The sequence below is a fragment of the Schistocerca cancellata genome, chromosome 5, assembly GCF_023864275.1.
Source record: "Schistocerca cancellata isolate TAMUIC-IGC-003103 chromosome 5, iqSchCanc2.1, whole genome shotgun sequence".
Taxonomy (NCBI): Eukaryota; Metazoa; Arthropoda; class Insecta; order Orthoptera; family Acrididae; genus Schistocerca; species Schistocerca cancellata.
This window is the reverse complement of record NC_064630.1, coordinates 306,921,182-306,937,846: the sequence shown is the minus strand read 5'-3', so window position 1 is coordinate 306,937,846 and position 16,665 is coordinate 306,921,182. Positions and strand designations below refer to the sequence as shown.

The following is a 16,665-nucleotide window of genomic DNA, read 5'->3' as shown; positions in this document are numbered from 1 at the left end:
AGGGACTGCGCCTACTGCTCATCACCTATTTCGTCCAAATTTTTGGTATATGCAGGGGTTGGCCAGAAGCGGAAATTTTGACGCGGGTCGTGTGAGGCATGAGTCATTTATGCTAGCGTAGTTTCCAGGTGACTGAAAGAGTACAGAGCGCTAGTCGAGGGTCGTGTGGTCGAGTCGTAAAAGGCATGTGAGGAAAGGCAAAGGAGAACTTGGGATTGCAAATAAATTTCCCATAAGGGTTTGTAATGCGTTTACGAGAACTCCGCATGTAAAATTTAATGCATTTTATTCTACAGTCGATGTTTACACGTGTAGAGGTGATATCGTAAAATCGAGGGAAGCAGTAATTTTCTCGGCACCTTGCATAGGTTATAAACGCCGCATTTTTACAATTGCATATTTGTTTTAGAGTTTCTCTAGAAAAACAAATTTGATTTACAGTCATAAATGTTCTCTCTCATCGCACTGTTTGGCAGCAAACCACGCATAATCTATCATTTCGCATAAATTTTGGGGAGCATAGCTCATGATGGACAGTGGAATATACTTTGGTACATGTGGCGCTCGCTGTGTTATTCAGTGGTTTGGTATTTAACTAATTTGTAAATTAAAATGATAATCTTATTTTATTACACTGAGTAATTACTACATAATTTTTCTCCCGGCTAAAGATTTGGTCAAGTTGCTAAAGAACTCCAAGTTAACGTCGTGTTAAAGTGTTATCTGTAAGTTGTGTAAGTGTCACTAAATCACAGTTCATACAACAGATTCTATACAACTATTGATTAAGATGGAAGAAGCAGTTATCTTCAGCAAAATGATCATTAATACCACCGAATATCAGCCGCGCACAACACTGACGTATGTTACCTGAAACAATATTCTTCGCAACTTGTGCGTAATTAATTTCGGCTCCATACATCAGCTAGAAAAGTTTGTTATAACGATCGTGCTATGAGCACTGTTTTTAAAGAACCAATCTGATTCGAATTATTTTCGTTAAAATGAGTTCGGGACCACCGGTGCACATTTATTTTTACACATTTGTATTACGTTCAGCATTTATGTCTGCAGAGTTGCGTAATTTGAATTTGCCGCTGTGATAATTGTGAAGATGGCGGCAGACAATTGATAGAGACTTTTTATTGTTAGAGCAAATAAGTATTTTAAATGCTTATTGAACTTTACAGACACTCTACTTTCGTATTGTGCACTATTTAGACTTCATCAAGCAAACATTTGATTTGTTTCTAAGGAAAACACAGACAAAAACGCGATACAAATCACTATCATCAGTGGCTGCGCTCGTTGCAGCGGAAAGAAATACTTAACACAGATAATGCTTACTGAGAGAGGAATTAAAGTTACAAATAATTATTCACTCATGTTTATAATAATAATGAACTCTATTTTCAAGTAATAATTAACAAATAATTACAATTTCTTAACAGACCTCAGTTTGATATGCGTCTTGCTTGCTGAACCTACAAAAGCCAACCAACAAAAGGTAAAAACAAAGGAAGACAAACACAGATCATAAAAGGAATTTACAATTATCATTGTCTTTGTGTGATACACATCGATATGTCCAATTACATCATAGAAGATTATATAAATAATTAATTCACTATTTTTTCATATGTCGAATAGACAATGTTTATAACTGCTAGAGGCATAATTTCCTCTCGTCGCATGTAAAATTTGATGCATTTTATTCTACAGTCGATGTTTACACGTGCAGAGGTGATATCGTAAAATCGAGGGAAGCAGTAATTTTCTCGGCATCTTGCATAGGTTATAAACGCCGCATTTTTACAATTGCATGTTTGTTTTAGAGTTTCTCTAGAAAAACAAATTTGATTTACAGTCATAAATGTTCTCTCTCATCGCACTGTTTGGCAGCAAACCACGCGTAATCTATCATTTCGCATAAATTTTGGGTAGCATAGCTCATGATGGACAGTGGAATGTACTTTGGTACAGTTTTCGGGATGTGATTCCTTCTTCTCTCTCTATGAGATAAGAGCAGTTTTGACGCTGTTTGATCAAATTGTTTACCTGAAGATAAAAATAAACATAGCAGAGTTACATTAATGGAGTGGATTTGGGAGAATGACGTTAATACTGCACGTCGACAATCCTCTTTAACTTGAAACATCTCTTCCTATAATTGTGGATGTATTAGACCTCTCCACGAGTTAATTAAAGAGAGAATTTTCTTCTCCAGCACAGGGCTTCACCACATCAGTTAAAACATTTTCGTTTAAGGTTATTGTAAGTTTCCCAGCTATCTATGAAGTAATGAGGAAGTTCCTATATTTTGCAGCATAGGCTACACATCCACCGTGTTTTGAACTGTCAGTCCAAAAGTGCCAGTGCTCTCTCGTAGGCATACGAAGTCCTGTACTCTTTAATTGCAGTTCCTTCGTGGTCGCTACAGATTCAGTCCTTTCTTAGAAATTAATTTCAACCTCAAATCTACTCTGCCTTTTCTTTTCATGCCTTTTATGAAAATATTAATTAGTACCATTTATTGAGTATTATTTCGATTCATTTGCAGTGCAAGATTCCATGCACCCACTGACACTCAAATTACCGAACTACACTCTTTTCTCTGCGCCAATAGATACCTGCAAGCTACTCTAACATAAATGGCTCGTGCCACACCGAGCCGCGCCAAAATTGCTATTTTATTTTTCTAGATGTGTGGCTATCTAGAACTCCCACTTCCATCACTTTCATTTCTAGCTAAGCTCTGCATATACTACAAATCTGGAGTAAATCGGTGATACCGAGTAGATGCGGTCCCCTTCTAAGTACAATAGGGTGCTAAAGATATGAGAACTGAGTTTCCATAAGTTAACATTTTCCTACAGAATAGCCTTTCTATTTTCTTCAGACCTAAACGTCAGTACGGACGATTTTTTGTCACTAAGGTTCCCTCTACAAGCATGACAAATATCAAATTGAATTTTGTGCTCAGTCATGGTTGAGACTACAAATTTTCAGTGCAGTGTGTGGAGACATCTGGTGTGCAGATTACCCAAGTGCCCCGCCGTGTTGTTCTCCGCTGCTCTCATGTTTTCTTTAGCGTGTGACGTCTTTCACACTGGCTGCCGTGGCGGGTGTCCATCAACGCCGTGACGTGCAGTCGCAGAGGTGGCGGCTTTGAATCTCTCACATCTGTGTAATTTTTATTTTGACTGTTTCGTCAGTGAGGTAGAGGAGACTGTGCGATCTGGATCCTGACATTAAGTTTGTTCTGAAGTCTCGGTTACTAACTTTTTAGGGTTTCGTGCCTCAGTCATTAATGACGGAGTCCTCATAGGACCACTTTATCAAGATAAAATTTAGGCCAAAAACTATTGTCTTCGGTCCCTTAGCGATGTAGAAAGATTCAAGCTTCTCAGTCAATGCTATCAAAAGATACGGCAATATACTCGCAAACTCACTGATCAAAACCTATAGATGCACTATCTGTATACATAATAAAGTTTGTACGGAGCCTTCAGTGCGTGAGTGCTACTCGCACTTGCCCGTTTTTTCATAAAACAGCAATCTTCTTCCACATCTTTTTTATCTTCTTGTATCACAGATAATGATAATGGTTTTAAACAAATGAGTCATCTATTTCTTAACATTCGACAAATAATTTATTTATTTTCTTTCGATTGAGAAATGTTACTTTTAGCCTGAAATCTCACGTTATGCTCGAGCTAGCTGCAAATATGAACTGAAGATGTTGTATCTGAATCCCACACACGTCGTAACAGAGAAAGATAACTAGTTAAAAGATATAATATGACTGTTGTTAAACAGTTGGTTTTTGCAAAATAAATTCACATTTTCGACATCAGACTAACTATTGCAAGTGTACACAATTACATAAATGATTTTATAAAATGAAAGAACTTTTTGAAACAATAGAATTTTACAATATGATTTCGGTCTGACAGAACAACAATAATCACTGTTAGTTCGCAAAAATCGCAAACTTATACTCGTATTACAAATCACAGACACACTTATTGCTCTAATAGTAGTACAGAAATTGCCACGTTTTATTGGCTGTTACATCTTCTCCGATTATTTTCGTGCTCACTCAACGACGCGTACTCACTCATCGAAACAAAGACAAGTAGTCTCCACAGTCACTTACGTTAGAGGTGCACTCATTATCCTGAACCTAAATAATTTCACGGTTCTTAATGGCACGTACCGAGGTAAGGGCACCAGACAAAATATCACGCTAATACCACGTAACATCACATTTAGAAGTGACAGCGACCTCAATTCGGCAAGGAGAAATCCACAAATTTCTTCAGATATACCAGACCCTTCTGGAGCCATTTATTGATGATGAGATCCGTTACAGCTATCAAACTGCGTGGAATGTTAACTACGTTTCACTCTCTGGTCCTAACACTTTCATATATTTCCTATGCGGTTAAGACTGGGTGATTTATCGGGGGAGCAGTAAAAATGCGTTACGGGGCCCTCGTTATACGCCGGAACAGGGAGGTGTGGGTGCAGTCCGGCGAACACGGCTGTTGTCATTTTGCGGGACGGGAGTGTCCGCAGCATCCCCACCCTGAAGACGAAGAAGAACGGGCAACACTAGGTCACCGACATGCTGAAGTACTACACATCCTTGTTCATGTACACTGCAACCTGAGAGAGCAGACCCAAAACACGATACGAAAAACAACGCCACAAGATCACGGTACCACTTCCGGTATGAACTGCACACACTGCTGATTAAACGGCTTATTAGCTCGTCGGTACACTCGGGCCACTGCATCATTTGAAAAACAGACCTCTCACGGCGCATCAGACCACGCTTCACGCTCCCTGTCCAGTTCGTTCTTTGGCCCATTAAAGAGATGCAGTTTCACGTGCCGCCGTGTATAAGGGCCTTTTGGGAAGTATCCGAGTCACCGTGTCCATTGCTTGCGATTCTCTTCGCAATATTAGCTTGGAAACTGGTTGAGATGGAAATGCACTCATTGACAGCGTCGATTTCTGTCGTGTTTAAAACCGATTTTCGCCTCCAGTTCCTCTCGGTTATTATCTTTTCCTTCATAAATCTGCGCTGACGCTGTGTTATATTGCTGTGAATGGTACAGCACTGCTTTAGACATGTTGGACAGTCCACACTGATAACAAGCAAACCGGCCGCCCCTATACACAGTTTGGTCATAGGAACGCCGAACACGGTACATCCTGCACGCCAAACACGGCACCTCCTGCACGCCAAAAACGGTACCTCCTGCCATTTTCGCACGCTTCCACGTCGACCCAACTTACTGCGCTGGTTCCACATAACCGCCTTGCACATACACTCTTCTTCACTGCCATGACTTACGACGGCCGTGGAAGATCACATAACCGCCTGGTACCATTCCCACAATATCACCAGCGCTCCAAAACGACCATTGTGCTCTTTAAAAAATTAAAATCAACAGCTTCTACGTCGTCTAATTTCTTGGAAGACTTTGTTGCTAAGTTCTGGTACTGTTGAGAGCAGATTTTGTTTAAATTTTTCTTGATGCTAACATTGCGTGGTTGTTGCCTGGTTTTTGTGTGAACTAATGATGTATGCCTCTAATATCTAGTTAATCAACGGGGTTCAACTTATGGTTTTCAGCAGTCTGTACAAGCAAATCCACCTGACTGTTTCCGCACAAGACTTCAATTACTCGTGCTTCGTTGGCAGAAACAATAGCATACTGATTCAGAAGAGATGCGTTTCCAAACTGTTGCCAAACGGGTTAAACGTATTCCGCCACGTTAAGTTTTTTCATAAACATTTGCTCTGTGTTTGCCATCGATGTAGTTACTGCTGTAAGCCCAAACCAGGAAACAAAGCCCACCCCATTACTCTCCGTTGCTGCATCTACTATATGAATTGCATGCCATTATGTGTTACTAGAATCAAGGCATCCTTCTAGACAGAATTCAACGCGTCGCTCTTAACGGAACAAGATCGACGGATGTAAAGGTAATTTCGAGAGCACCACAAGGAAGTGCGGTAGGATAAAATGGCTCTGAGCACTATGGGACTCAACATCTTAGGTCATAAGTCCCCTAGAACTTATAACTACTTAAACCTAACTAACCTAAGGACATCACACACACCCATGCCCGAGGTAGGATTCGAACCTGCGACCGTAGCAGTCCCGCAGTTCCGGACTGCAGCGCCAGAACCGCACGGCCACCGCGGCCGGCAGTGCGGTAGGACCATTACAGCTTACAGCGTATATAAATGATCCAACAGAATGCGTCGGATGCTCTTTAAGACTTCTCGCAGATGATGCAGTTGTCTATAACAAAGTATCAACGCTAGACGACAGTCTCGATTTGAAGAATGACCTACAGACGATTGATGAATTGTGGAGGCTCCAACAATTGACCCTGAACGTCAATAAACGTGACATATTGCGTGTAAACACCGCAAGAAATCCACTACTGCACAACTACTCTGTTCATGACCAACTGCTGGAAACAGTATCTACAGTGAAATATCTAGGAGTAACTATCCAGAGCGACCTAAGATGGAATGACCACGTAAAACAAATAGTAGGAAAAGCAGACGCCAGACAGACTCATAAAAGAAACTTAAGTAAATGTAACTCATCCGCAAAAGAAGTGACTTACAAAGCGCTTGTTCTACCGATTCTTGAGTATTGTTTACCAAGCTGCGAGCCTTACCAGGCAGGATCGTTTAGTCAGCGCGAGAGCGTTACAGAGATTCTCAACAAACTCCAGTGGCACGAGCTACAAGTGAGCCTTTGTGCATCACGGAGAGGTGTACTAAAGAAAATTCGAGAAAGCACTTTCCGGGAAGAGTCGAACAACACATTATTTGCTCCCACATGCACCTCGTGAAAAAATCACGATGAGAAAATTCGAGAAATTAGAACTAATATAAAGGTTTACCAATAATCATTTTTACCACGCACCATTCGCCAGTGGAACAGGATCAGTTATTGGTACCAGAAGTATCCTCCACTATACACCCTCAGATAGCTTGCGGAGTATTGATGTAGAGGTAGATTAAGGTTCCTTCCATTTTTGTTACTGGGTGGGACGTGAAAACAACGGCTGCTCGTTCGTTTCTTCGTCCTCTTCTTCTTCTTCTTTCTAGCTCCTCTCCATTGGAACAGTGTCCACTAATTGGATCGTTGCACACTATTTGTTATGATATAAACTTCCCGTGGATTTAGTTTTCTTGGTCAAAGGTTTGCTGTTATTATGTCCAGGCACCGTAATTTAGGTCTTCCACGTTATCTCTGGCCTTCAAAAAAATGTTCAAATGTGTGTGAAATCTTATGGGACTTAACTGCTAAGGTTATCAGTCCCTAAGCTTACACACTACTTAACCTAAATTATCCTAAGGACAAACACACACACCTATGCCCGAGGGAGGGCTCGAACCCCCGCCGGGACCAGCCACATCTCTGGCCTTCGACAAGGAGATTATTGAGCTGATGACTCAGCTGGGCAGTGCCCGTACTAGGTGTTCCATGCCTGCCTCTTCTCATTCATTGGAGTCACTTTAGCTAGGCTGCCGAATCGTTGTGTTGTTGATATGATCGACCAGACAAATGCCCAATAATCTTCTCAGTGCCACAGTGACACATATTATCAAGACCACAGTTGCAAAGTTCATCCCACGTGAGACAAGCCCAGCATTGTGAAGGAGATGATTCGTTTTACTCGCCGTGAAATGGACGTCATTTCAAAACAGCTGTTTTATCTGCGCTTGGAAATTGCTCCCAGTCTTCTGGGAATAGGTCGACGGCATGACGTGGGCCAAATCAGACTGGGCCCATAAAGATTCTGCTTCAAGACTATCTGCGAAGTTTTCCCTCCTGTCAGCAACATTAACGCATGGAAATGCTTTTCGACGCACCATGGTCGATTTTACGGATAACGTTTTGGACAACGTGAGGCTGTCAGAGCTTGGGATAGGCTTGAACTTCCCGCCTACGCCTTGAACCTTGCCTTTAACTGATTTTATTAGTGCTGTTGGAGAGGCTGTTAGACTTCCCAATGACACTGCAGACGAAATTAGGCGTGAAACATGCCGCACACTTACTAAGAGGCCCACCTCAGAAGAGTAACATTTCTTGCATGGTAAGGGTCGCACTAAGCAACCTACGAGAAGATCCTCACATGCTGGTCCTTCAATCGGGCAAGGGAAATGCTGTACTGTTCCCACGATGACCAGAAGATTTACAAAACTTCCTGGCAGATTAAAACTGTGTGCAGGACCGAGACTCGAACTCGGGACCTTTGCCTCCTCTCTTTCAGGAGTGTTAGTTCAGCAAGGTTAGGTTCGCAGGAGAGCTTCTGTAAAGTTTGGAAGGTAGGAGGCGAGGTACTGGCAGAAGTAAAGGTGTGAGGACGGGGCGTGAGTCGTGCTTGGGTAGCTCAGTTGGTAGAGCACTTGCCCGCTAAAGGCAAAGGTCCCGAGTTCGAGTCTCGGTCCGGCAAACAGTTTCAATCTGCCAGGAAGTTTCAAATCAGCGCACACTCCACTGCAGAGTGAAAATCTCATTCTACAAGATTTATAGCTTGCTGAGTGTAGCAATCTACCGGAAGATCGATAAAGTCCCCGCAGGGAGAATAGAAAAAAAAAAGTCAGCGTCGTTGAATTCTTCTTTCCTTCAGCAAGAAGTTGCGAAAAGATTAAGACCTCACAGCTCTCTTCCACCGAAGTAATATGGTCTTCCTTTACGTCCTATTGTGAACAATATCGGAGCTCCGGCATATGACTTTGCTAGACTTCTTGCATCTTTACTAAGACGCTATGTGGGGGAGTGCTCGCATCATAATCGCAAGTCCGACGACTTCGTTAATAGACTCAGTCCGACTTTTTAGTTAGCTTCGATGTCGTCTCGCTCTTCATTGTCCCGCATCAGCAGTAAGTTCGAAGCTGATATAACAGCGCTATTTCATCATCCCCTTTCCTCAACCTACTTTTTATTCGTCAGTGAAGTCCTCTCTTTCCTCCGGTAACAAACTTCATTTATGGCAGTTTTTGAGGAGAGGGCACTTGATGCGGCAGAACACAAAGTCTTATGGAGTTATGTAGATGACGCTTTTGTAGTGAGACCCCACGGTGAAGAGGAACTGCCACGCTTTCTGCAGCACCCGAATTCAATCCACGAGGGTATAAAATTTACGATGGAAATGGAGAAGGGCGGTAGTCTACCGTTTCTGTATGTTTTGGACAGTCGTAAAGTGGGTGGATTATTGAAGTACTTCGTTTACTGTGAGCCCGCACGTGCAGGCGCCTAACTGTGACCAACAGTCACAAACTAAGGGCGTCCTCCGAATGTTGATGCACCGGGCACGTGTTGTATTTGATGGAGACTAACTTGCAGAGGAGACGGAACACCTACAAGCTGTGTTCAAAGAAACTGGTTATTCTCCACATTAGATCTGCGCAGCTTTAAGGAGGAAGGAACGTGACCACCCACGAGATCAAAAGGAGAACGAGTGGTTCAAGTTCAGGACGCTCCACCCATACCTTGGCAACATTTCGGCGAAATTAGGAAGAGTCTTAAGGAAACACCACGTCAAAGTAATCTTTCACCCACATACAATGACTTGTGCTCTTCCCGATTCGGCAAATGACGATCTGGGATTGCGGAGGGCCGGAGTGTACATAATATTTTGCTAGTGCAGCAAAGCCTAAATGGTCAGACAACGTGCACAGTGCGTCAGAGGTGCGTTGAACTTGATCGCCGCACTCGCCTTTAGCAGCCCAGGAAGTCAGCAATAGACGAGTATTGTATCTCCATAGTACATTCCAAGTATTATTCTGCCACAGAAATCTTAGCCTCGACGAGATCCTTCTGGGATCCAGTTTTTAATTAATCGGTGGAAATACGTCTGGCGGAAGATCTTTTTAATTGTGATGGCGCCTTTCAACTGGATAAGGAGTGGGACCCGGTGACTTCTTTAATATCTACAAAAAGGAATTTTTTATGGCTAGTGACACGTCTAGCGATAATTAATTTCGTTAATTTCACATCTGTATTTCGCAAGCCCGTTTTCCGACAGAGAGCGTTCATGTGATATCACCTTTACGTGTACGCCTGTGCGCCACAGATGGAGCAATATTTGAAGAGGGCGCGAAACTCGACAGAGGTGGCTCATGTAGCAGCTGCCTTTGCGCATGCGCCTCCGCTCCACTACTTTTTGGTATAAAGTTAGCGACGTAAGCTAGTAATCTCCAAAGCTAAACACTCACCTTAAGATAGATGAATCAACCGAAATAAAGCGGCAAGAAGACGACATCGGCCGGCCGGGGTGGCCGAGCGGTTCTAGGCGCTACAGTCTGGAACCGCACGACCGCTACGGTCGCAGGTCCGAATCCTGTCTCAGGCATGGATGTGTGTGATGTCCTAAGGTTAGTTAGGTTTAAGTAGTTCTAAGTTCTAGGGGACTGATGACCACAGAAGTTAAGTCCCATAGTGCTCAGAGGCATTTTTGAAGTCGACATCATACGGCTGCAGTGCCGAAAATTCATGGAAGGTCAAGTTTCTCACTACTCTGCTGTTAATAATTAAAACCCTGCAGTAATGCAACCAGTTTCAGAGAAAATACAAGATCTGATCACTGGTCTGGAATATGTATACCACTAAGTGTTCATAGACCATAGCCGCCTGCGAATATCTCCTAGAAACGTCCATCGACAATCCCCACAGCAACAAAACAAGAAACAGTGCAAGAAAATCACGCTAAAGTTCCTGCGTAATTCATTGGTTGCAGCGAAAATTTCGCCAAATCGTCTCGTTCACTACAAACTGCCATCCAGATAGCTACTTGGCTTCACAATGTATGGGTCTCAGCTAACTGAGCTTCTGCACAATCGCTAAAACAACCCACGCCACAATGGTTCGACGCCAAATTCACGACCACTCACAGGAACACACTTTCGTTACCTTATAATTTTGCGTACTGTAAGAAATAGCACAGTTGATTACGAAGGATTACTTTCTTGCGATTTCTGACATACACAGTGAAAATACCACCTCCGACCCAGAGAGGGCATGCCTTCTACTTCCACCCGAGAGCTGCCAGCCGACTCTTCGATGTCGCGATCCCCTCGCTCCACGAAATGGTTTAATCTTTAGGCATTCCAGCCAGTCAGAACCAGGAGCAAAAGGCAGGCATTTTCATCGCTCATTGCCTGCACTCACGAAGAAAACTTATGTGGGGTGATGTTCCCAGACGTGTCTTTTATAAGTTTTTGTGCAACGGCCATTGACAAATATCAGTCATTAGGTGAAATTAAAAACCTATAAGGCAACCAAGTAGGCTCCGTCGGTTTCGCGATACCATGTCCATCTTCAGATGGCTACACTTCTTTTTATTACAGTATTACATTCTCTAGCAGCATGTCGTTCACTCCTGAACTGCATACGAATACCTGAGTAGTTAGGACCACTTCATATGTTGGGTGAATGACTCGAGTAATGCAGATAAATATGCTACAATTGGTAACACATAAAGCAAGTTAGTCAGTTGCACCTATTTTTGATCTAGTAAAAGGCGTTTCGTACCTCAAGAGCAAATGTAAGGGTATGCTATCAACTGTAGCGTATTTGCATGTTTTGCTATATTATTCAAGTCATCCACACAGCAAATAAAATGGTGATAGTATTCCTATAAAGTGCAGAACCGGACAACATGCTGCTAATGAATCTAACATTGTAATAAAAGAAGTGTATCCATTTGAAGAGGGGCGTGATAGTCTGAAATCTTTCATGACAATAAATTAGAGCTATTTAAACGTATTTGAGGCTATTTCGTTCTTAACGTACAATCCTTAATGTAATAATAGCCAAGAATTTCAACGAGATCCACCATGGATTAAATAAGATTAAAAGTCTTTTACTCTTATGCAGTCCGGTGATTTCGGCCATTTTCAAGCGGGAAAAGCAAATTTTCCGCTATCCGCTAATAATTACAGCCAATTATTTGAAAAATTTTGTCACTTAACAACTGTATACAAGCTTTGGACACCAGTTCAAAGAAAGAAATTTAAGCGGAACGTTAGTATTTTTATCTGCTGCTCTAAACTGATTGTATCGTTTATGCAGCCATCCGTTTTGTGTGTGTTTTAGAGACAGTGATGGCGGGAAAATCCTGGAGAAACTGCTGTCGCGCATGGAGCAGTACGCCAACAACCTGGAGACGCTGGTCGAGGAGAGGACGTCTGACTACCTGGAGGAGAAGCGCAAGTGTGAAGAACTGCTGTACCAGCTGCTACCCAAGTGAGCGCCGCCACGCCCGCCTCCATTCTCTGCTTATACTGCCGCAGCACTGCTTGCGTTGTACGGTCTGAGTATTCAACGGTTTGTGCGAAGTAGGGGTTTGAATAACCATTGCTATTCGGATGCACTGGAAACTGGATATTATAAGCAATGAACGAAAGTTAGACTATCTGTGCTTTGCCTTATTATCGGTTGTTTCTTTCACCAATTCATGTATCATGTTTTTGCCTGATTTTGCAGTTTCTAATTTAATAATTATTCATGCTCATTTATCTTAGCTTTCAAGCATTTTTATGTGGTAGTTGATGTGATCTTCAGTCTGGGGACTGGTTTGATGCAGCTCTCTATGGTAGCCTATCATGAATAAGTACTACAACTTACATCCATTTAAACCTGCTTACTGTATTCATACCTAGGCGTCCCTCCACAATTTTCACCCCTTGCACTTCCTCCCATTACATAATTGACAATTCCTTGATGCCTCAAGATGTGTCCTATGAATCAGTCTTTTCTTTTAACCAAATAATGCCATAAAATTAGTTTTTAACCATTTTTGTTCAGTGTCTCCTCATCAGCTACTCGACGTACCCATTTAATCTTCAGCATCCTTCGGTAGCACCACGTTTCAGAAGCTTCTACACTGTTCTTGTCTGAAATACTTGCAAGATACAATGGTCTTGCAGTTTGATTTGAAAGACTACAGGTTTACGCTCTGACACCAACCACTTTAATTTTTAAGCCTTCCGCTTGTCTGCTAAATTAAATCTGCCTTCCGACGGTGGTTATAATTGCTAGCTTGCATTGGAGGTTATCACTTTCATTAGAATATTAAATAAGACTTGAATACTGAGAAAAAATAATAAAATGGTGGCCCTGTCATTATTGTACTCAATCGCTGATGGGTGGTTAATAGTTCAACATGGGCTTAATCTTTTATAAAAATAGCAAGAGTTTATTAGTCATAAAATAGGACAAACAACACAAGTTAAGCGAGAGTACAAATAAATTATGAGCTGTAGGCAACACAAATAGAAGCAATAAATAATTATAAATCCATTGGATGGTGTTTGGTTAGCAAAGATTAAGGTTTATCTGTTTAATCTATTTACCCTGGCTCAAAACATCGATGACGCAATCTGAAATTATTTAACGCTGAATAGACTCTGATAGATTTCTTCTTCTCAGAAGTTACACTACGTTGGTTCAATTGAGAAAAAGTAGCGAGACTGTGATTCTGTTTGCCCTAACAAGCCGGAATAGCAATACTATACCCCTTTCTCGACGGACAGAATTGTCTCAGGCGACAGTTGTGGCACAAGCATCGACAGAGTAGCGGGCATGAAATATGCTAATTTTCGGGCAGGCGATCTGTCAGATGGATCTCAATTACTCTTTAATGGAGCCCTGAAATCTCGGAATATTCTAGCGTGTGGCACTCCCATTTGTCGATCATAACATGAATCAATTTGACTCGCTTATACAGCAGTTTACACAAGGAAATCAAACGTCATGGTAGCAGACCAGCTACGAATAAGATCGTCCTTGGCACAGCAAGTTATCCGAAATGATTGAGGTCCAGACTGTTTGCTGTCAATAGCAAGAAAAGCGTTCTGAAAAAGAAAATTTGTTCACACCGAATATAAATTCTAATGGTTGGATACTATTTTACAAAGGTATTTGTGTGGAGTGCAGCCTTGTATGTAAGTGAAACGTGGACGATGAACAGTTCTGTCAGGAAGACAATGGACGCTTTCAAAACGTGGTGATCAATAAGAATGCTGAAGATTAGATACGAGGGTCGTGCAACTAAAGAAGAGGTACCGAATTAAATAGAGGAGGAAGAGGAAATTACGACACAACTTTGACTACAACAGTGGTAAGTTGACAGGACATATTATGAGACGTCAAAGAGTGAGGACAAAGGGGTTGGTTGATATGATAATAATCATCTGTTGAAATACTATTCTACTATTTTATCTATTAATGTAAGCAGTGAATTTACTCTTCCATGCACTCCTCCACAAAACATTTAAACCAAAACTGAAATCAGCTGAACACCAAATCTTTCAACCACTGTCTGACAACTACTGCATTCACTTTCAACTTTCTACAACTATCACTGGCTAGCCACACACACATACAGATATAAGGAGAACAAAAATAAACAAACATTAGTTTTCAGCATATAATTCTGCAGGTTGGCAACAGGTACATAAACAAACCAGACAGGAAGGGACGTGAGGTGAACACACTGTAGTTACGACTTCAAATCAGAGTTTTCGGTAAAACGTCTACTGCTAGTGACAGAAGAAAAAAGAGCGAACATGAAAATGTGCTTATGTTCCATAATCTAAGTTTTAGTTCAACCTCCAGCATGTGATCAGATGAGGGGAAACGTATATGTCCGCCAAAAACTCGATTCACTGAAAGTAATCAGTCATTCAAGTAAAAAAAAAGATGTGAACTGTTTTATAATCTGCAAGTATCACGTGTCAAAACAAAACTGAATCATTCTAGATTCCTCCGAAGATGCCTTAAAGTAAAAGGCGAAACGCGTCTTGAATCAGTAAAGTACACTGGATAAAGAAAAAAAAGTTTGTTACTTACCAAAGGAAACAATCAATAGCTGTAGATATTTAGTAAATTACATCTTATGACATACCAGCAAATTACTTTCGGTTTAACTTCTCATTCCATATGCTATTAAATGCTGTTTAAAAAAATTCATCTATCCATTCTGAAAAACTGTAGTTACTTTCGTATCTCGGTAGATAAACAGATTTAGGATATTTATCATGCGACGAAATATATGACTTTTCACAAGTTATCGTTTGCAAAAAAACTCGTTTCGATTTCTTGAACCGTTTACGAAATTTGCGGTTGATAAAACCACATGGTTTACGACGAGCAGGACGAAGTATCGGTCGCGTTGCGAGCAACCCGTGCGCGGTCACGGCACAGCCCGTCCGCCGACATATTATTCAATATCTCGAGAACGGTGATAGCTATCGATCTGCTCTCAGCTTTAAAAACAATTTCGATATGTTGACTAAATTTCATACGCAATAATGTATTACCTAAAATGAACTGTACGCAAAGTCCACGCAATGCGTTTTTACCTCTGCACACTCATTAAAATTTCGTGTAAAGGTTTACGTAAATGCGATACAGCAAGTAACCACGACAAATAATGAAAAGAAATTCGGTCCTTTATCGAGAGAAGATATCAGGCTGTAACATGCCCAAGAATCACATTTTTCTGCCGAATAGTTTCGGATGATAAGTATTTCATAGCTGCCGCCGCGTCCGCGCCAGCGGTTCAGCGAAAGTTCGTGTGGCCCGGGGTTCCGTACCTGACGTCACGCCCAGCACGTTCTGTGATTGGCGGCACGCACCTGGAGCGCGGCACGCGGCAACGCAAGCGGTTCGACATGGTCAAACTGCGACGCAGAGCCCGCCGCGCTGTGCCGCTGACGCCGTTTCCATGGCAACTACGCCGCTGACGCGCGGTTTTGACGCGCGGCAGCCCTAGTGGGAACCGGCCTTTAGGGTATGTAAGCGCGTGCCTGTCGCTCAACCTGCTCCTCTTCAAGCTCCAAGCCTTCGCCCTTCCTATCAACTACGTCCGTCTGATCGGGTCCTTTCTTTCCCAACATCCTTCCTACGTCACCATCCATAACACAGATTCCTATACCTTCTACCCCTCCGCCGGTGTGCCCCAAGGTTCTGACCTCTCCCCTCTTCTCTACCTCTTGTATACGGAGGACATGCCGCCGCCTTCACCCCCCTTCTCCTGTACGCCGATGACACCGCCTTCCTTGCCCTCGCCCCCACCCTGCAACCCTCCCAATACCTTCTCCAATTCCATCTTGACCGGTTCACCACTTGGTGCAACCAGTGGTTGCTCAAGGTGAATCCTTCTAAGAGCCAGGCGATCACTGTAGGCAAAACCACCCCTTTCTTTCGTCTCCTCGATTTCTATATCACCATTTATGGCCATCCTATCGCCCTCACCCCCACCCTTAAGTACCTTGGCGTCACCTTTGACCGTCGCCTCTCCTGGACCCCCCACCTCTGGACAATCCAAGCCAAGGCACGATCCAGACTCTGTCTCCTCAAGCTCCTTTCTGGCCGCACATGGGGTCTGGACCCCTCCACCATCCTACACACCTACAAATCCCTCATCCGCCCTATCCTCTGCTATGCCCACCCTGCCTGGATCCCCATTCCTTCAAATCCTAGAACGCCATGCTCTCCACCTCGCCTATTGCATCCGTCTCCCCTCCCCAATGCGGATCCTGTATGACCTTATTCCAATCCCACACCTCCTCCTTTTCCTCGAATGGATATGGATCCTCTACACCTCCCATAA

At 42.6% G+C, this 16,665-nt stretch overlaps 1 protein-coding gene across 1 annotated transcript in view; it reads left to right on the top strand.

The window, feature by feature from the left end:
• Positions 1–16,665, top strand: part of LOC126188506 (atrial natriuretic peptide receptor 1-like) — an 832,550-nt gene that overhangs the window by 416,019 nt on the left and 399,866 nt on the right. Inside the window, exon 3 of the mRNA XM_049930109.1 lies at positions 12,144–12,293. Coding sequence (XP_049786066.1) covers positions 12,144–12,293 — 150 coding nt within the window. The remainder of the gene's footprint in view (positions 1–12,143; positions 12,294–16,665) is intronic.